General features: G+C 37.6%; 1 protein-coding gene across 1 annotated transcript in view; it reads left to right on the forward strand.

The window, feature by feature from the left end:
* Nucleotides 1–2,189: 2,189 nt before the first annotated feature.
* Nucleotides 2,190–21,448, forward strand: part of FAT3 (FAT atypical cadherin 3) — a gene marked incomplete at its 5' end in the record, with an annotated part of 131,010 nt that continues 111,751 nt past the window's right edge. The window contains one exon of the mRNA XM_029086072.1: nucleotides 2,190–2,251. Coding sequence (XP_028941905.1) covers nucleotides 2,190–2,251 — 62 coding nt within the window. The remainder of the gene's footprint in view (nucleotides 2,252–21,448) is intronic.

Below are 21,448 nucleotides of genomic sequence, written 5' to 3' on the forward strand. Positions count from 1 at the left end.
ACTGATGTTGAAGTTCTGGTAACCTGCCTTTTAGGACCGACTGGTAAGTCTGGGTACTAAATCTGTTAAGATCTGCTACATTTAAAATATAGCAGTTCTGTCATAGAGACTTGCCATATGTTCATACACCTCTTTTAGAAAAAGATTCAGGTCTGAAAGCACTCTGAACATTATTGCAGTCAAAAAGACTTTACATTGAAAAAAGGAAAATGAAAAAAAATCCCTTTAGTGATAACTAGTTCTGTGAGGAGGTGCAGGAGTAGGAGTAGTATTTCTTTTAGTTTTACCAATGAAAGACAAGTACTGTCCATTCTGATAATGACATTCAGTTTCAGATGTTAGCTCTTTGTCTTCAAAAGAAATGTGAATTCCTCTGGCTGAAGAAGATGAAGACAGAGAACTTCTGTAATTTACAGTTAAACAAATCTTGTTTAAAAAGAAAGTAGGTGGAGTTCATAGTGGCAAATTAGGAAGAAAGAAAGTGGAAGATAATATAAAAATTATCAAATTCCTTATCATAGTTATGTTGACAATAGTTATCCACATTGACCATGCACGTAATGAACAGGGATATTTCAAATCTGCAATTTTTACTTTATCAATTTAGTAGAGCTGAACTTCTTTCATAATTGGGAACTTCTTCCCAGTGTCCTTGAGTTCTCTCTAGACCTGGGGGATCTTATGTAAATGATATCAATTTTTCGTCCATGCTGTCAGTCTGTTTAAACTCATGCAGTGAGTAGATCTCTCCCATATGGTGTTACTGTTTTGAATACCTACAATTGCTTGATGCAGGCAAAACTAGTTGTTTTGCTTTTTCAGCCTTTTGCCAGCACCAGGTTCTTCCACGTAACTGTCACGATCAACTCTGATTTCTGTGACCTCCCCTTGGGTGTTGCTTCTGTGGTCTAATGAGCCTGAAATGAACCTGAAATATTGGAAGTAGGGTGGACTTCCCTTTGTTCATATCATCCCATTACTTCGAGTGATATTTCCCTCCTTCTCACCAAAATAAATTAAGTGATTCCTCCAAGGAGTAGGTGACAGTGTATGAGGAGCTGTAGCTGTAGAAATCTGGGATTAGAGGTGTTATGTAGATTTAAGATGTTGCTGCTTATTTTTTTGAAGAATTCAAGGTCATCATGGATTTGTGTTTAGATGTTTGGCTCATGTGATTAAATAAATAAATATTAAAGGTAATCCAGAGAACATTTATTTTCTTGCCTTCCTTGGTAATCTTACAGACAAGAAAATATTGAGAACTACTTTGTCCACTGGCATTGTCTCCAAAGATAGCTTTATCTCTAGGAAAAGTTGATGCCTTTATGCTCCTCAGAATCTATCTCAGAGCAAGCACATGATGCATTTTCCTATCCAAGAAAATGTTTTGTATGAGGGAAGGCTCAAATCTGCCCTTTAAATCTCTAGTGAGAAAAAAAAAATCAAACTAGGCTATGTTCATAGAAGATACATATTGCTTTTCTTGAGGGACCTTTGGAAGTGTTTCATTTTCTTTCCTTGGTATAAATCTCACAAGAGGTTAATCATTTGTGAAAGTACATTGCTTTATAAAAAAAAAAAAGATATCTTGATCATCCTCATGTAAAAGGGTACTTTATTTTAAAGACTCAATTTGAGCATGGAACAAATTGATGAAATTGTAGTACAAAACCTTTAATGCATTAGAATGATTACATTTGGAAATCATTATGTATACAAGTAGTTATTACAAAAATAACCTTCTTTGTCAAGTATTATTGGCGTGGAAGTAATCAGCACCCTATCCTATTAATTGTTTGAGAACTCTGAAATCTTTAATGAGGTTTTTTATGGAAGGATTTCAGTCAAATGCAAATTGAAGCACTTAATCATAAAACAAATAGTGATTCTTTAGTAAGTTGGGGTTTTTTTATTCACTGTAATAAATGTGGCATTGTAACTGTAGATACACAGCTAACTGTTTTTTGGTTACTTTTCTCACAGCATTTTTCTTTGAAGATTCATTGTTAGAAAGTCATAATGGCTGCACTGCTAAAGAAAATGCTTGACAGATGTCAAGAAATCTGTGTCTGATATAGCTTCAAATAGATTTTCTCCCTTTGAGTGTTTTAAAAATGAATTTATTTCTTCTGGTCAATAGAGACATATTTTTCAAGTGGTATTGACAATCAAATATCTTTTTTTCACAGGTCTGATTACAACAACGTCAAGAAAATTGGATCGGGAACAGCAAGCAGAGCATTTTTTGGAGGTAAGATTAAGTGGAAAATTTATGTTAAAAGGTTAACTGATCTTTGTAGTTTAAAATCACTTCTTCCTTTTTCTGGAGAGTGCTATTCTCCTTTCTCTCGATCTATGACAGACTTGCACAAAGCTGGGAATTGCCTGACTATACAGAAGAAATAATACATTTTTCAATTCATAAGCACAAGAAAAAATGAATAAATATGCACAACACTTATTTTCCACCTCTGATCTGCTTCGGTTAAATCTTTTATGATAGCCCTTAAATTTCATTTGTGACAGAAGTTTAGAATATCCAGAGGAAAAAAAAAATTATTTTTTTTAATTGTTGGAATAACCCCAACCCTGACAAGATTTTCAGTGTCTCAAGTTGAATATGTTTGAAGTTTTGCATCTCAAATCTAACATACAAATTGTTCTTTTGAATGAAAGCAAACTTTGACCTTGCTCACATTAACTACATGATCAGAATCAATGAATAATTTCTTAACTTTCACTTATCAACGGTAATTTTCAAGTAAAAATTTGTCCTTTAAAAAGGGTATCTAAACCATTCCCTCAGCCTAAATTTAGATGAATGTTTCTCTTTATAAGTAGCTCACATATGTTGAATATGGAGTGATATACTTGTAAACTACTGGGTTTAGCACATGTGTTTTCTTTCACATTGCTGTACATCATGCTGTGTTTTTTTTCCTTTGGGTAGCAGATCCTTGACTCTGTTCTCTTGTCTATTTGTGAAATAAGGAATTCTTGATTCATGTTGGTACAAGTGAAAAAGAACCATGTTGTCCCATATAATCAGTCATTCCTACTATGCATTTTAGGAAATTCTTTTCAAATCCATACGAGTTAAAAAAAATCTAGACAAAATAGTTCCCAATGCAATTGCTATCTGGCAGCAAAATGTAGTAAAATATACTTTTTCATATTCCATGGTTATTTCTGTTTATTAGAAATCACAAATTATTTTAGTTAGTGGAGAACACATGAGAGAAGGGCTAATTTATTGATGTACAAGTTTGGGGTTTTTTTCTTGATAATTCATTGTAGATTCTCACACATTTCAAGCCATAAATAAATGGAGAGGAATAAAAGGATTTTCCCCTTTTTAGGATTTATTAAGTTGGAAAGTTAGTAAAGTAATCATGTGTTCAAATCAATGCAAGCTTTCCAGTTTATACTGTCAGAAAAGATCGCAAGCTGAATGAAATTGGCATTGATTTTGTAATATATCTATTGATGAGAATCTTCAGTCTGTAAGTCTCTTTTGCATTTATGTGTTTGCCTCAGAGACCTCAGTGAAACATGCCAAATTCACATTTGCCACAGGATTCCCATACAGATGGGGAAGTGTTACTATTAATAGCAAAAAGAAAAAATAATTGCTTATAGCAATTAGGCTTTAGTTATCAATACAAGTTAATATATTCCTTCCCCTGAATGGTATCTCATTTAAAAAAGTAACCATCTGCAAGATTTTGAGGACTGAAGACACACTAGAGGGAAATTAGTGTCATACGGTGCCCCAAGGCTTGTGAATGGGGAGAGAAGTAGAGGTCAGGCTACAGAGAAGAGAAACACCAGAGCAGGATGTCCTGGAGAAGCAGGGAGAGGACCACACTGTTGTAAAACCTAACTGGGAATGGTGTGCAGGAAGGTAAATTGGGATCTATCAGGGACATGTCCCCGGTGGCCAAATGAACCCTTTGAGATGCTGATGGAACATTGACCATCACTGCCTCTTGGGAGGTACATTCCTGGGGATTTGAGCAAATAATCTGACAGGGACCTGGACCCAGGCTGGCCGAGCTAAGCACCTTCTTATGGCACAGTCAGAAAATGTTTTCTAAAATGCCTGTCTATAATTAACCCCCTGGGGAGGCCTTAAATTGACGAGACAATCATGGTCTCCCAGTAGTACAGTATTTCCCTTCCGGCTTCATTTCATACCCTTCTCCCAGTAGTCTGTCTGATATAAAAGAGAGCAAACTTGGCTCCCTTTGAAAAGCTCTGATTAGTGCTCGACCTGGCAACCCCTGCTCCCATTTGCCCTGTTCATGTATGAGACGTTGACAGACCTTTCCTGGATAAAACTTTTTAATTATTTTTAATAAGCCTGTCTTTTCCTCACCTGAATTTGACAGGGACACTATACCCATACCAAGTAGTACTTACTGAGCAAATTCCATTAACAACAGTATTTCCACCTCTTTCACAAAAGTTGTTAGGAAAACGAGGTGAAATAAGATGGCAGACGTTGGTCATTATAATTGTGTGTAGTGCCATTGGTCGTCTCCAGACTGCTGCTGCTGCTGGCTTGGGTGACTCTTCTAGAGTCATCTGTCGCTGTCTGTGTTGGAGGAAACATGAATTACCAGCTGGATGTATATTTTTAAGGTTGCCATGCTTAGGAAAGTTGAATCTAGGTGACCCCTCTTGTAAGTACACAAAAAGTCTGTTGCAAAGTAAGTACTGAGCCCAGGTCAGCTGTGCATCTCTTCTTCCTTCCTCCTTTAATTATCTTCTTTGGATGTATGGACCTGTGTCCGTATGACTTTTTTAACAGTACCTGAGGTTGCTGTCACAGGACTTGCTCTTACCAAAGAGTATGTCCCAAAGTGAGTGCAGAAATGCGTCTAGACTCTGGGTTAAAAGATACATCAGAAAGTCAGAAATGAACTCCCCTTTATAATAATTGAGATTCTTAATTTGTTTTGGTGACATTGTGTGAGGATGTTGGGTTTTTGTTTGGGGCTTTTTGGGAGGAGAAAAAAAAAAAAATCTTCTCCCAGATCTTTCATTGATTGTGGCATTGTTAATGATAATTTTTTTCAGCTTGCAGGTTCAGGGCTTAATTTTTATTTTTGGCACATGTGTAATGTATTGCAAGGCTGTAGGTTTTATTCAGTGCTTGTTATCAGGTAGAATTTTTCTGCTTAGTTTTAAATTGGATGTCACTGGATTTTTTACAGAATGATCACTTGCTTTAGTGGATTCTTACTAATGGAATGGTTCTGCCTGAAATGGGAGGAAAATGACCACTTGATTACATTACTTTCTCACATGAAGCAAATCAAAATAATTTGTTTTATTTCACAGACTTTCTTAACAATTCTATAGTTGGGATGAAACGTTTCAATATCCATCTGAAACAAGAAAGGTAATTCTAAGAGTTACCTACTTGCTTTGCAAGTAAATTAAAATAGTGATGTATTTCCCAGTGAGGTGCAATTGCAGGTTTCAAGTGATTTGTCTTTATTCTCCTCCAGTAATTGGACACATGATCCTCTTCTTTCCTTCTTTTATTTCTTTCTTCTTCTGAGTATGTGTTATCTTCTAATAATTTCTGTGTTAGCTCTATTTACTCTTGTATTATGCTATTTTACTAAAAAGAAGCAGTGGAGAATATTAGTGGAGTTTGAGATATGGAAAAACACAGAAAATAGTCTGGCTTGTTTTTCTGCCCACATTTTTAGGAGATGGCTCTAGTCCTGATCTGACAGCTTTACAAACTCTAGTGATTTTGCTATATGGTTTTATGCAAACAGCTGCTGGAGTGATGGAGGTTCAATAATAAGCTAAAAAGTAAACCTTTTCATGCAAGATCTGCATCCTTGTGTTCTGTCAGCTGATTTTGAGATGTCCAGTATATGAATAATTCTTAGTCTGCTTTCCAGTGTACATGTGCAGCTTGATGGGAGAGGATTGTTGAGTCCCGGCTACAGCTCATTGACTTGCGTGTTCAACCCAGAAAGTGGATCTGAGCACGTGCTTTGTCATCCGGAGTGGTTTCTGAACGCGCTGTGGCAGATGCTGGGTTACTTCTGCCTCTGACACAGAAAGCCTAAAACACATCCACTGCTGGGCAGTTCAGTTTGCTGGGAATTGCTGGGGCAAGGCCTGTATTTAGCAAAAGAATGAGCCAAAAGATTTACAGGCTTCAGTGTGCAATTCTAGCAACTGTCTTTGAAACTTGATGAGTGGAGGGATAAATTGCCTGTAGTGAGAGATGACCTCTTCATCCTCTTGATAAATGTACATAATAAGTTGGTGCTTTTAAAGTGCTGAGGCTATTCAGTCTCTCCTTGATGAGCACATGTGGTGCAGGCTCCTAAATTACTTAGCCATTTTTGAAGATTGTATCCATAGTATCCCTCTGTTCCTCCAAACTATGTTTAAATTGACCACTGTAGATTCATTCAGAAATTATCTTTTAATGTTTGTCATGGTGGAAAACTTACCTATTCAGAGCCTCTCTAAAGAATAAAACTATTCACTAATAAGCATGGTCAGAACTTCAAATCTCTTCAACAGTGAAAAAGTAACTGAAGACAATAGGTTTAAAAATACTGTTGCAACAGCATTAGCCTTTCAAGGTCCAAGTCATGTACCATAATTAATGAGGAAGACAAGTGGGAGCAGAGTGTTGGATTAGTACAGCTAATTTTTAGCCAACTTAATGCTATCAGAATAGTAACAGTGCCTCTGAAGTGCCTTACTTTTGTTGCAAATCAGTATATACAAGCCTCATCAATCTTCCTGCTGTGATGCTTGAGCGTAGCTCTGAGAAGGATGTCAGTAACAGTGCAAGGGGTTGTAATGAAGATAAATTGGTAACTCTGATGTGAATGTCAAAATACATGTGCTGAATGAAGCAATATTGGTTTCTATTTACTGTAAGTACACTAACAGGGTACAATAAACTGTGTTACATGGTATGTATTTATATGCAGTAATTAGAGGGAAGCGTAATAATCTGCTGTAATTGTAGCCTTCTAAAAGGAATTCAAATTTCCACTCATTTAATGGGAAGTTGTAACTGTGAGGGGAATTTTGATGGAGCGACCATCATTTTTTCCTCTTGGAATTTGGTCTGGAATATCATGGGGAAAATTGCTGCTGGAAACTTTATGGCCACAGTTTGCAGGGGGCAGAGGGTTTAAAATGTTGAAAAGCAGCATTTTAAAATAGCACTGCCTCTCAGTTCTTCCCACAAACACCACGTTGGTGTTTCAGAGTTGGACCGGCACTGCGTTCTCAGCCATCCTCCTCTTTTCCTTCAGCATCTCCCACGCAAGAACATAACAGAGGAATATAAAATGAGGTTAAAGCCTCATTTTGCTTTTGAGCCTCTTCAGTTAAGCTGTAGCCTTTGCTAGTGGTGATGCCTGAAGTCAGTGGTCCTTTGTGAGAAACTGCAGCGTTTTCTGAAGAATACAGGCAGCCATGTGGCAATATGCTCATGTGTATTTTTACAGGAGAAAGTACAAAAGCTGAAGTTCATTTGGTTTATGTAGCTGAATAGTACTCTACAGAACATTCATTGCTTAAATCCTGGATTATGAATCTGTGTAAGCATTTGTTTCATGGATCTTTAGCGTTGCCCACATTTGGCAGGGAAAGCTGCATTTTTTCTTGGTGACATGCTGGTGATGGGGTAAAAATGAGGCAGTGTGTCTGACTGAACATTTTGCCTGAGGTTTAAATGGCTCCAAAGGCACATGCCTTTCCCATTTTAATATTGAAGGCTATCAGAGGATGGATACAAGGGAAATTAAAAAATAGGTAAACAGTCTCTTATTTCCAGCTTGAGCTTAAAAATTATTACTGGTTGTGCTTGCTGGCAATAAGAACTATTTTTTATTATTGAGGAAACCTGAAAGGGTTTTTAGTGGAACTGTAAGTACATAGAGGCAACTTTTTAAAAAGACAATGAAAAGTGTATTGTGATGTCAGCTTTAAATGGCAACACGTTCAACTTGAATGTCATCTGCAAAGTTGAGAGAAAAAAGCAAAGGAATAAAGGAAAGAAAGGGAGAAAAAAAAAGAAAGGTAAGAAAATAAACAGTTGTAAAAGAATTCCAAAGCATATCTATCTCATACTATCTATCCATGGGTTTATCAGCAGAGGGCGAAGCTGCCTATGGGACAGGTCAGTGTGGTGGTGGATCTAACAGTTCCTGGCATAGAAGGCACATGCCGAGCTTGCTTATCCCATGCTGCAGATGCAGGTTTCCATCCTGGACCCTGTGTTCTTTGGGAGTTGTTATTCTGCACCAGCTTTCCAGAGATGCATGGGCTGCACTTACCCTGCTTCCCCTCCCTTTCTGCCCAGTCCCGTCCCGTCCCGTCCCCCCCGCCATAAAGTTGCTGTTTTCCAAAGGAGCCAAAAACTCTCCAAAGGCAGGAGGTGAACGGAGGTTAAAACTCTCTTTCAGAGGAAGATTTGCATATGACGTCACACACTGCTTCTCATGCGTATTCAGGCAGAAAGTCTTACACAGCAAAATATGGGAAAAGTCCTGGTGTGATTCATCTGTCTGCAGTGATAAGTGGTCTCCTCGATTAGACTGTTGTCTCTGACTAATGTGATCCAATAAGATGAAGAATTATCAAGTGCATCACTGAAAATATTACTAGTTCAGTTGTTAACTGGGTGACCTCTATGTAAGAGATATGAACAGGAATTTTAAACTGCAAAATAATTAAGGCATGATATTTTTACACATTATTCTCTTTTCTTTGATTATTCCAAATTTCAATATCTCCCAGATGTCCCTTTATTTTAGATAGCGACTTGAGAAGTAACACAGATGACAAAGCCTAAGCATTAGGAAAACTGAGTTTAATAACATTTTTCTTCTTCTACATGCATGTAGAATTTTAATTTTGTTTTCTTATTAAATAAGAAAAAGCTCTTCATAAAATGATAATAATAGGGCAAAATAAGTTTGAATTATAATTTTTTAAAAGTTGTGTATTTAAATTCCTTAATATGCCCTGTTAAATTCAGGTCACTAATAGGAAATGTACACACAGCTCTGATGACATAATAGATACCAAAGGCAAGGGGCAAGAATGGGTTCACATACATCAAACAGTAGCAGTGACCCTGTGCTCATTTCAGTTATTCAGTGAAATACCAGTAGCTTTGAGAGACTGGGTATCTATGACATTTCCACAAAATTTGCAGACTTTAAGTCAACCCTGAGGATGCTTTGTTTGCTTTTTGCCTTGTGCTTATAGGTGATTTCAGTCTTTATTTTTGTGGATACTATTCATCTAATTCTTTTAACTATCTCAAGATTAGATTGTTTCTCTTAAAAATGCTTTGCACATGCTAACACTAGGAAGATGTCAAGGATAAACACACTACTGGCAGGTCAATTAGTGCATAATTTATATCCAGGTATCTGATTCTGGCCTTTTGGAGAGTGCTTATGCCATCCAGCTAATCTGATACTGTATGGAAGTTCTTAAATGGCAAGATTTTAGTGCAACATTAAAAATCCCACACTTGTTTGGTTAATCCATTCTATTGATTCAGGATACCAATAATAATGAAGAAAAGCAGTCTTCTTTTCTATGTTTAATGAACTTCCTAAATCAAAAAACTTCGTAACTCAATATGCAAAACTTTGAGTCTCTCTTATGAATGCTTGATGATTATAGAAGTGAGTCAAATAGTTTATAGACCTTTTATAGATGTATTTGTAAGCTCGTGTTAATTTATTTGTATATTAAAATAGAAAAGCACAGCTCATTTGTTAAGTCACTCCTTAAGGAAAAGATTTGATTTTCTCAGTTAATCGATATGTACGATGACAGATTCACCATCTACAGTGGAATACTGCCCCGAGTATATTTTTCACAAAATCATGTGTCACTGGAAAGTGAGTCTGCTCCAAAAGGGCATGGGACAATTCACGTTACAATCCAGGTTTAAAAACCTATTAGCCATTTAGATGAAAAGTTGACCCAGTATAAAAATACAGATAATTTTGCAAGTGCTAATTCAGGTTCATATTTTGAGGAGCGTGGGAAGATCAGAGTTGTCCAGGGCTAGGGCTTTGGTTCTGACACTGCTGTTTACATGGTTGTTGTGTCTCATTAGAAACGTCAAATTTCTGACTGGCTAGAGCTTTGTCTTAGTTAAGGAATAATTTGCATATATCTGGAGTTTGCAGAGAGGAGAGAGCTTGTTTAAGTGTTGGGTCGTGAAATGAAGAATGAAAAGCCACAAAGCACAGCACTGTCAGCTTTTTCACCCTGGGCATCAAATGCCTCTTTTAGGAATTTCCTTGTGGACCCACAGCAATCTAGCAGCAAGTCTTGGCTTTAAGCACCTCATTGCATGCGAGCATGGAAGGAGACACGCAGCATTTAGGCTTCATGTGCTGTCTTGTCAGGCATTTTCCACCTCTTTTAAAGGCGTAACAGAGAAGATGGAATTGTGCCAGGAAATAAATCCAGCCTGCGGGCTGATGCCCTGCAGGGTCCTGAACATCTCCTGGGAGCCTAGAGGTGTATCAGCATTTCCTTGACCCTCTGGACCTAATTAAAATCTCATTGGACTTAGCATCACATGGTTGTGAAGTCAAGTAGTGCAAGAAAGTGACCTTTTTTTTTAACTAGTATTATGTTAAGACATACGTGATGTCACTGTGGGGCGGGGAAAGTCTTATTATCCTGGGGGCTAGCTGGGTTCCTTTGCTTACTCTGAGTGTGTGCTTAGTCTGGCTTCAGTAGCATTGATTTTCTTGAAGTTATCCCAGATAATACCCAGGGTGAGAGAATTAGGCATCAGCACCCGTGGCTGCACTTCCCCAGGTATGTCTGGAAATGGGTGAGTGAACACATTAGAAAAAAGCAATTTAAAATATACCCAACACCTGTTTCCTCTGCTCTGTTTGCAGAACTGTGGGATGGCAGAGCATTAGATCAATGCAAATGGGATGGAAAAGTATTATTAAAACACCAAACATTATTGTGTGTGGTTTGAAAATTAGGTCTGCACCCATGTGTTAAATGCTGTTGAAACAGAGGGGGATATATTAATGGTATTCCTTCTTGTTTTATGAATCATTCCTCATGCTAAGCTTGTGTAGGCAAATTCTGTGGTTAATCTATACCAAGTTCTTCTTTTCTGTCAAGATTTAGGAGTTTGGTCTAATGTTGCTGAGGGATTAGCTCACAGATTAGCTCAGGGTTAACAGGTTTTTTCTTCATTGTATGTTTCTTAAGATCTGTAGCTCTCTTTTTTTTATGGGCTGGAGCCCACCTACCAGGCCCAAATTGGTCAGATATACTCTTTCAGGGTGTCTCTTTTGCCAGACTCCGTGCTTGGTGAGACAAAGAGTCATTGTGAAGGGCATGCTGCTTTGCTAAATCTTCACATTTGTTTTATGAATGTACCAAAGTTTTAATATTCTGCAGAAGCAGCAGGATATCTTTCACATTATTTTAATCTATTTTATATGTACAGAGCCTTTGTGTTATCTGAAGCATGCCTGCTTTACTGCTATATTGTGTTTTCTGTAACATTTGCAACACCCATCAGCTGCCAGACTGTTAATTTATGTCTGCAAGTGTGCGAGCACACACACATGCACACATATACACATTTTGGGGAGGTCTCAGTGTCCTGCTTTCCCAGCTAAGATCAAGTTGTGCATTGCATTTAAGGCAGGGTAGCACCTTTTTCCTCAGTTAGGAGTACATTGCATCTGTACTAAAATCTTTTCTGGGCATTGGAAATCCTAGTATGCCTTTTAGTTAAGCCATCATTTAGGAACATGCCCTTAAACAAGTTTTGTACCCATTTTTCCTTTCTCCCAAGGTGATCTGTACTCAGCTGTTCAGAATTCATACTTGTTATCTCTAAAAAAAGTTAATTCTGGGATATTTTCACAGCGACGTCACTTGCTGCCACTGTTCATATTCGCCAAATCCAACTACCCTGCAATACGTCATGTAGGGATCCCAACACTAAATCTCCAGATTCTTTGACTTGAGTGGACTTTGGATTGGTTTGAGACATGGTCTTTGATCACAGGCTGTTGCAATGTCCATGGAGTCTGACTGGAGATGGTTCCTAGGACACCCGCAGCTTAAAGAGTACCTTCCCCAGATCATCTTCAGTTGAGAGCCTTTGGGTTTACAGGCAGCCTCTCCACGAGGGAATAACTGGGGCAACTCTTTCCTTTTGCAAATAGTTTCTGTGATCTTCTCTACAGCTCTCTCTTATCCATCATGGTGAAGATCATCCTTTTTCTTGAGATCTACTCCCTTGAGTCATACTGTCAGTCTAGTCACATTATCTGGGTTTTGTCAGTGCTTCTTCCTCTGTTTTGTTTTACTTGTTTGTTTGTTTGTTTGTTGTTTGGTTTGGGGTTTTTTTCTCCATCTTGTTAATGCTCTTATTATCTAGATTTTTATTATTTCCAGTGTTGGTGATGTACTGAAAACTCTTCCTTCCCCAAAACTATCCCAACCAGTCCATGCACTTGGTGAGAACATCTTCTTAGTGTACCCTGAATACGCATTTTATTTGAGTCTCATCATATCCCTTTCAGTCTTCTCACTATAGCCTGTAATGTCTTACAGTATTATGTATTTTCCCCTCTTTATCTGTTCTTTCATACTCCCAGATTGCCATCCTGTCCCTGTGCCACATAATCCTTCAGCATTCAGCTTAAGCAAAAAAGACATACTGAAAAGGGTAGGAAAATGTCATGCTACCATGCAACATGGTAGTCTGAAAAAATTGTTTATTTTTTTTTATTTTAAATATAATTTGTTATGGCAAAAGTGCATCATTGTTTAAAATGTGCTGAAATAAGATTGGAGTATTCAGCATAATTTGTAACATGACACAAATTAAAGTATTTACTAGACACCTAGAGATAAGAAAACCTCTAATCGGGTTGAGAATCAGTTTAATAAGCATATTTGACACCTTTTTTCTCCCTAAATATATTATCATGGAACGTAAGAATCCTAATGCTTTTCTTATCTGACTTCAACTGGATAATGATCAGAGACCAAACAATTCTTTTGCTTTTTATGAAGATATGATTTAAACAGAAAAGTACAAAGGCCCTGAAGCATCAAGTGCTATGAAATCTGCCCTCAAAAGCAGTAATTTTCTTTTCCCAGCCTAACAAATTTCAGTTGTCAGGAAACATTAATCTCTTCATTCTGAAATGTAATATTGCTGTTTGCTAATCTCTCATGATACAGAGACATTGAAAATGTTATCATAGCAGTTCTACAGTATATTTTATGTTTTGGCAAAAAATAATACTTTCTTTGGCAAGGAATATTATAAAAATTCAAAAGTAAGGATTAACAGGAATAATTGAGAGCAAATATGTCAGAATCAAAATAATGATTTTTTTTTTTTTTCACATTCTCTGGGAAAGTAAAAAATACAAGTATTACTGATAGCAGTCTGTCAATGTATGACTTCAACTTTTCTGATGACTAGCATGTTACCTTTAATCAAGATACCAACAAATAGCTTAATGCTTTCTGTCATAGCCTGAAATATATTTGTTTTTCCTTGTGGATCTTGTTTCCTTCCACCATCCTTCCAGATATCTTTTAAGGTATTGTATGAATAAAAATACGTTCTTAACCTCCAAGGCTAAACAGCTGTGTTACAGACTTAATTGAAAAAAGCCATGGAGAATTTAAACGCGTGGTTTTATATTGCCACACTTTTAAAAAAAAAAAAAAAAAAAAAAGTTCCACAGTTTACAAAACACTCAAAAAACTTCTAAAAGTCATAAGTTTCAGACTACATATTTTAGCTTTATTATGTGATACATCAAAGTATGCCAAATGGCACAGCCTCTGGTAACTGAGAGAGATGCAGAAGGCAATGAGATAAGTGCATTAGTTTGGTCTCAAAAGAAGACCACAGTATATAGCAGAAGGAATAATAATATTACCTGACACATGAGGTTCACCTGCATATAGTCCTTATCCTCCTCACCAAAACCTTGTTGTTCGAACAGACCTGCACAAACTCTCTCTGTGTAGCTTTGACCATATGTTTGTGGGATTAAATTGAATACTAAAGCCCATTTTTTTTCTTTTTTTACATTGGCATTTACCAAGTATATCTGCACTTAAGAATCTTTCACTGTTTTTGTTGCAAACCACTAGATACAGCCTGTGTACAGTCTTAACTGGAGGACCTCAGCCAGGGAACGGCATTTAAAAAAGTAAAATAATATTTGCTTTAAGTACCTTCTCTTCAGGCATTTAGTTCTCATAATTCTGACTCTCAGTGTCAAAGTATCAATTGAAAGCTGTGGCTTTTTAAAGAAAAAGAAGTCTGAAGCATACAGAAGATTTTTTTTTCTCTGCAGCCCTGGGAGGGTGCCTGGTGATGGATCACACCGGTGATGGGACGCCCAACTTCCAGCGAGCTGCTGAGCTCCTGAAAGAAATCCTTGCTGCTGCAGCACTGTGCTCAGCATGAGGCAGCCATTCATCCTGCTTCTTGACAGAGCAAATTACCCTACTCAGAGCTACGGGCTGTGTTTTCAGAACCTTGTATAGTTCTTGCAGGGCTAATTTGGGGTCCCTTCCTTCTCCTTCACTCTTCAGCCTGGGTTGAGAGCTACCTCAGGACTTCCTGACTTGAGAACACCTCCTGGTTTCTCTGGTTGTGCAATACACTCCACTAGCCCTTGGATACCTAAACAGTAGTAGCTGAATAAATTACACATTCATGCTCTATTTTCTAGGGTTATTGAGCACACATTCACCAGATTATGTAGCAAAACAGGAATTGCATCTTAAACCTCACTTGATTGACAAACTGCCTTTGCCTCACTGAGCCTGTAAATGAGATTTAGATATTTTGTCAGATCAGTAACCCATGGATTAGACCCGCTCTTAATACCCCCATTTCTAAAACTAGATGCACTTTTGGAGAACAAATACATTTATATTTTGTATACAGTTTCTCAAAGGAAGCAGCCGCAGTACAGATGGTGTTGGCCAGAGCTCCACTTCATGAGCCAGCATCCACGGTCCTGACCCCAGCATCTAAGCGTGGGGATTAGCGTATGGGCTGACATATCTGATCTCTGTATGCCAAGGGATCACGCCTCCTGTACTGATCCTGACAGAATGCACTTGTGCTGCTCAAGAGCTCCCATAAATCAGGAGCTTTCTCACGGCTATTTCCAACAAAGTACCCAGCCCCCTTAACACTTCCTGAGACAATCTCAAAAGGAAGGCAGCTCCTAAAACTTGGGTTTTTTTCAATCTCTTCTGCTACAAACCAACAAAGCAACTCATTAGAGGGACTCCTTCTTCTTCCCCCCTTTCTCTCCTTTCACCTAGTGAGGCCTAATTGGACACCCATAAAATGAATCCAGGAAAATTCTCCTTCTCCTCCCATATATCAGTCTTGCAGTACCAAATTGGGCATATTGTCTCATGTAGTGTTTTATTGTCCCTCAGATCACATTATTGGCGGGGCAATCTCACAGAGGTTAATAGTATTACTAGGTTGTCTCTTGGTCTGACATTCTTGCTCATCACTCTAAATCCAGTCGTTTTACCAGTGGCGTTAGACATCTTTACTGAAGTTAATTGGATGCTGCTTGCCGCTGACTTCAAACCCAACTCTATAAATCCTAACTACTTGTAGCTGATTGTCCCTGTTCTTAACTTTCATCGCACAACTGGGAAAAGTATGTGTGGGTTGATATACCTGGCTTTTCAACCACACTCTTTGACATTTGCAATCCAATTATCAGTCACCTTGGCCATTCATTCAGTCCAACTGTCCTCCCGTTGGTATGCTGTGTGTCAACACCTACTCCATATACTGCCCTAATGGGAAAATAAACAGTAATTTATGAGCCTATATAAATCCATTAAAGAGTTACTGTGACTCCATAAACCATGGAAGTGAAACTGAAGTGCTTTATGCAGTTGCTGGTATCCCAAGTTGGAATTGCTGCTTTGTGTTTTCAGAAGGTCCTAGCTTATTGAAGTCAGGCAAGATAAGTATCTCTTGAGAGCCTTGGTGTCCATGCAGCAAGAACATGAACCTTAAGGGCTGTGCATGGTAAGATTTTGATACTACATTCTTGAATAAATGGTTGTCATCAGTAGAAAGCAATACATTTATATTAATCATTTTAATGAAATATTTAATTTCCCCAGATGTAAAGTATGCTTCTGAGGCTCTACTTACATTTCACTGACCCTTTGCACAGCAGCGAATGCCATCCTGTGGCTGCAAAAACCAAATGCATGTTGAAGACTAATTCTGCAGAAGAATCAAAGCGCTAAGAATATTTTAAAAATTGCGATCTCTTAAAATTCCCCCTGCACTGCAGGAGTAGAATGTCATCTTATTATTATTCAGACACATAAAGATCCCTTTCCAGGACTCCAGGCACTGTGTAATTAATTAATTATAATAGTATTAATTGATTAATTAATATTAATAACCTGAACATTTTTAATGTGTTCTAAGTGTTACTCAGGGAAATGAACTTTTCGGGACAAGATTTTTTTATTTTATTTTTTTTTTCCCCAACAGTTTTGGAATGTTAAAACTTTGGGACAGCATCTCCTGTTGTATCATTACCCCCAAATGACCTTGTGCCTATACGCGCAGCTACTTGTTTATTTCAGCATTATGGTCTTGACACATTCTGCAAATTATGCGTATACATCGCTGCTCACAGGCTCACTGGCTGTGTGGTGTAACAGATTGAACCAAGAGGGAAAAAAATCTTATTAAAGAAAAAAGTACATATTAAAATTGCTGTTTAAGTAAATTAAAAAATCCCACATTTGCCTGGGTGTTAAAGTAAGATTCTTCCCAGTCAGTTACGATGCTTGCAGTGGTGGTGGTGCTGTGGTGGTACACATCTTCTCTGCCCTTTAGGTGAAGGCTTACAGCTTTCAGGTCTTTGTTACACCACTGGAGCCCAGGGCTGGGCAAAAGCTGAATAAGAAATAAAAACAAGCTGAAAAGTGGTAGTTGAGCTCTAGGTGCAACCCTGCTCTCCCCAAAGTCAATGGGAAAATTCCCACTAAGTCAGAGGATTTCACAGCTGGCCAGGTCCTTCTCCACCAAGAAGATACCTGTAATTCTTTGGCTGCTCAGACAACATGAGCTCGGTTCAGCGGGTAACCATTTGTCTTTAGGGTTGCCCTGTGTGTCTCTAGCCATGCAGGATGTGCATACCCCACTGTCTATGGTGTGGCTGGGGTGGTGAGGCTAGGGAGGTGTTTGTGGAGGCGTGTAGAGGTTCAATAGAGCTGCAAGAGAACTAAACTGACTATGCGAAAAACAGGGTTATAGTGAACTCATCACTAAATATACATTTACCTGTGTCATTCTTGTGCAATGAAAAAAAAAACAAGTTTTAGTATGTCAGATGAAACACAGGAGGAGTCCTAATGCACCCATCAGGGAAGGGGCTGATGGCTCTCATCCTTTGTCACCAGAACAGTTATCTGAATCTTGGTTTCACATCTTTTGTACTGGACATAATAACCAAGCCCATTTTCTAGGCTGAGTTTTCAAAGCTGAAAACTGAATTGTGAAAAAGTAAAAAGACAGTCCAGGGATATGAGTTTTGCTTCAAAATGAGAACCTGCATTTTTTTCCCTCCATGTATTCCCATGCTAATTCTCAACCAGCTTGTAAAATTGGCCCCATATCAATGTAAACTGGATAGCAGTTATTTATAGGACACTTAGAATCAAAAATGAGTGGAAATTGAGATAATAAGGCTTGTCTGTGTTGCCTATTAGATGAAACTGTGATTAAATATGGCCCAATTAATGCTTCTTATCTGTCTAAAATTAATTTGTCACAGAAAGTTGTGAAGTAGGCATTAAGAAGTCAAGCAGAAATTTTATTGCTAAAATAAAAGCAATTATTGATTTGATTTAATTTTACTTGGTCTGACAAAACTAGGATGATATTGTCATTACAAAAAACTACTTTGGAAAGAGCCCAAACACCCAACCTCCTTATTCATGCTTCTCTACCTTATTTTACTTATTTTTCATACTGATTTTCTGAGTATTTTTAGGTTGCTTTGTATGATATTTTAGGCTACTCTCCCCACCTGACTACAAAACTTACTTTATTCATATATGCATGAGTACTTGCTATCATGTTGTCCTCTAAATTGTTTAAAATTTTACTTTGCACCTTATTGCTAACCAGATACTTCTATCAAGGACTTGAATGTCACAAAAAAAAAATCATGTCTTAATTTTTTCCTTTTAGATTGATAAATGCAGTCACAGCAATCTTCCAGAGTGACAGTTCAGTAGAGCCAGTTAAATTTCTGAGGCCTAAAATGTCAGGTTTTGCTTTTTGCAAATTTAGAATATCTCTACAGGATCAAAAATTGGGAACAGACTGTACCCCTTAAAGGTCTGATTTTATATACTTTCTACCTGACTAAGAAATCCATTTTTTATTAATCAGATTTTTACTGGTAAGTTTTATTTTGAACAGAAAACTGTAGAAGCTTCACTACCCTGAAAAACCTAAATTGCATTTAAATGTCAGAGACTACTCTTCAGGCTATCAGCTATAAAACTGTCTTTGAGACATTTTATATGTAAGTGTGGACAGAGAACATTCATTATTTCTTTCATATTATAAAAAATAGTGTGAGATGGAAATATGTTTTCAGCAATTATTGTTGGGAAAAAATTATTTTACCTTGAAATCACTGGTTCTGGCTTTCTTATGTTCGTATTGATCAAAGGCTTGTTGACAAATGTTGGATTCTATGGTAGGGATTTGGAGTTTTTTGGAGGGGGGGCAAAGTAAGATCCTATCTGTAGAGAAATTGCAGAATTCATGACCAAAATTGTAGTTACACAATGCATTTTCCTTCAGTGGCCAGAACATCTTAAGAAATTTCCCCCTCCTCTGACCTGGGGACCTGACAATCCTCTCCTTGTTTTGCTCTCTCGCTGCCATCACTCAATAACCATCTGCCTTTTGGGAGATGTTGTTTTCTTTCAGCAGTTCACTTGAAACCCTGATTATTTCAGTGGCCCTGTTCGTAGCACAGATGCACAAACAGTTTATTGATGGGTGAAGGTGGCTGCAAACCGATGACAGGGGAAGAACAAATGGCTGGAGGAGGAGCTGGAGATGGGTCTGGATGCATCTTATTCTGACTTTCTGCCAGAGACAAGGTGGTGTCATCCTCCTTAGGACAACCCAGTGCTGCTTGTTAGAGCAATTTAAAAAAAAAAAAAAAATAAAAATTATATCTTTCCTTTTAAAATACTCGGTTCTGTTTCATATAGCAGCATAGAATTTGGATGCACTGTACTTATAAAAGTAAATAACTTTAAGGAATTACAGTGTGTATCTTTCATCTCATTGGTGGCCAAATTACCTCCAAAGTAATAACAATATTTTTTCAAGACTGACTATCACAGAGCTTCACCTAAGGGTGTTTCATCCACCATCCAAAGGCACTGGCTGTCAGCATGACAAAAATTGCTTAGAAGTTTTAGAATTGTAGTTCAGGAGTGAAGAAGATATTTCCTTTGAATATATAAAGTTTTATTTGACGTTATTACTCTGTTGTAACAGAAAGTTCATGCCACAGTGTTTCTAAGGGCATGCACAGCAAGCTCTTCATACTCTGTCTTTTCTTAGAGTAAGTCCAACAGCATGTACCACGTTAGCACGGGCCAGCGTTGCTGACTTACTGCAAAATAGATGGAGGGTTATTGCACACACAGGAGATCACTTGCACTGAATTTGAGAGTTTCTGCTAAAAGAGTTGCTGTGCCTTAATTTCCCATCAGTTTGAATATCTGGGGACCTATACTGCAAACTGATCCAGCTGCACACCCGGGCATGGATGTAAAGTATGTATCGTTCTGCTGCTTGATTCATTAACTCCACAGTGACTAATACTATAGCTTGATTAAGTTTTGGCAATATATCAGCATATATTTTTGAGTATAGCCTTTCTGCTGATAGTTAAAGCATTAAATAAGTTTTCAATATTAGGAAAGAAATCTTGGGAGCATGGATAAAATCTTATGTCTTTATTAAGAGCCAGAATGGTTTTCTCACTAGTACATGATTACACATATTGACTGGTCTAGTATGAAAAAGGGAAGATTGGGGACATGTAACAATCTTTATAATTTTGAGGAAAATTTAAAGAAGGTGTTTGATTCCTGCTTATGGTGAAGATGGGAATCAAGTTACTTTTGTGGACAGAAAATGAAGGGTAGTTGAATATCTGAGAAAAGGGTAGAGCGGTGAACTTAGAAGTTGGTGCACACCTCTTCTTGAAGCACAAAAGCTGAGAGCTACTGTATTTCCTGACTGCTGAGATAAGATTTTTTGAGAAGGGCATTATCTGCAGGGGTAGATCTGATAAAGGGAAAATAATCAATCTTTGATCATAGGTGTTTCTTGTAACGAGAAAAGAAAAATCCACAAATGGCTGAAGTAGATATTCAAGTATGAATGGAATTACAATTGACATAGAGATTACTAGTAACATTAAACTGCCTAAATATCTTAATTTGCCAGCTTTATGTTATTTAAAGCTGCTTGAAGTGAAATATTCTCAGATTTGACTACTCCTCATTTTCTGTTCACAAAATTCTTTGATTGTAATATTCACTATCAGCAGGAGCTAAACACCTCCTTCAAAGTTTACTGTGAAGATCAATACACAACTTTTATCTTCTTTCTCATTTAGAAGCTATGAGGGTAGTTATACTTGTGTTTAGTAATAGGTTGCTCCTAAAGAGGTTCCATATGCCTATAAAAACTATTTTTAAGCAATCACTTATCAGTCTTTATCTTGTTTGTAAGGTGTCAGTCTGAAAATAGGTAAATGTCTTAGGGTACAGATATTATCAGAGGACTGTTTGGAGTGTGTTCTTCTGCTTTACCAATTTTTCTTCCTTATAGACCGGGATAGTAAGATTCATTATGGTAGCCTCATGAACAAAGAAAGGAAGTTCTTCATGTACTCAAAAGACCTTTACAGTTGTTATTTGGAAACTGAAGTTGATGTTCCTACTATGATAATCTAAAATTTTCCAGTCCTCTGGTTACAAAATTTGCAAACTGTTTAACAGGGGATAAGATACATACAGAGTTTCAAGCACCACTTCTGTTGGTGGTGTTATCACCTAGAAGGTCAGGAAAAATCCAAACTGAGCAATGCTTTTTCTTCCCAGATTATTTCTGCTGGATCATAAGTGATTACACATTACTTTTAGACAGCAGAGGTGAAGAGTTTTTGTATTTAACTCCACCAATGGAAGTAGGAGGCATGTTTGGGCTTCTGGAAACTGGTCGGCTTAAAGTCACTTCTGGGCAAAGTTAAATCTGCAGTTTGTCAAAAGCAAAATTATATGA

This window comes from Antrostomus carolinensis, unplaced genomic scaffold (genome assembly GCF_000700745.2).
Source record: "Antrostomus carolinensis isolate BGI_N321 unplaced genomic scaffold, ASM70074v2 scaffold1007, whole genome shotgun sequence".
In the NCBI taxonomy this organism is placed as follows: Eukaryota; Metazoa; Chordata; class Aves; order Caprimulgiformes; family Caprimulgidae; genus Antrostomus; species Antrostomus carolinensis.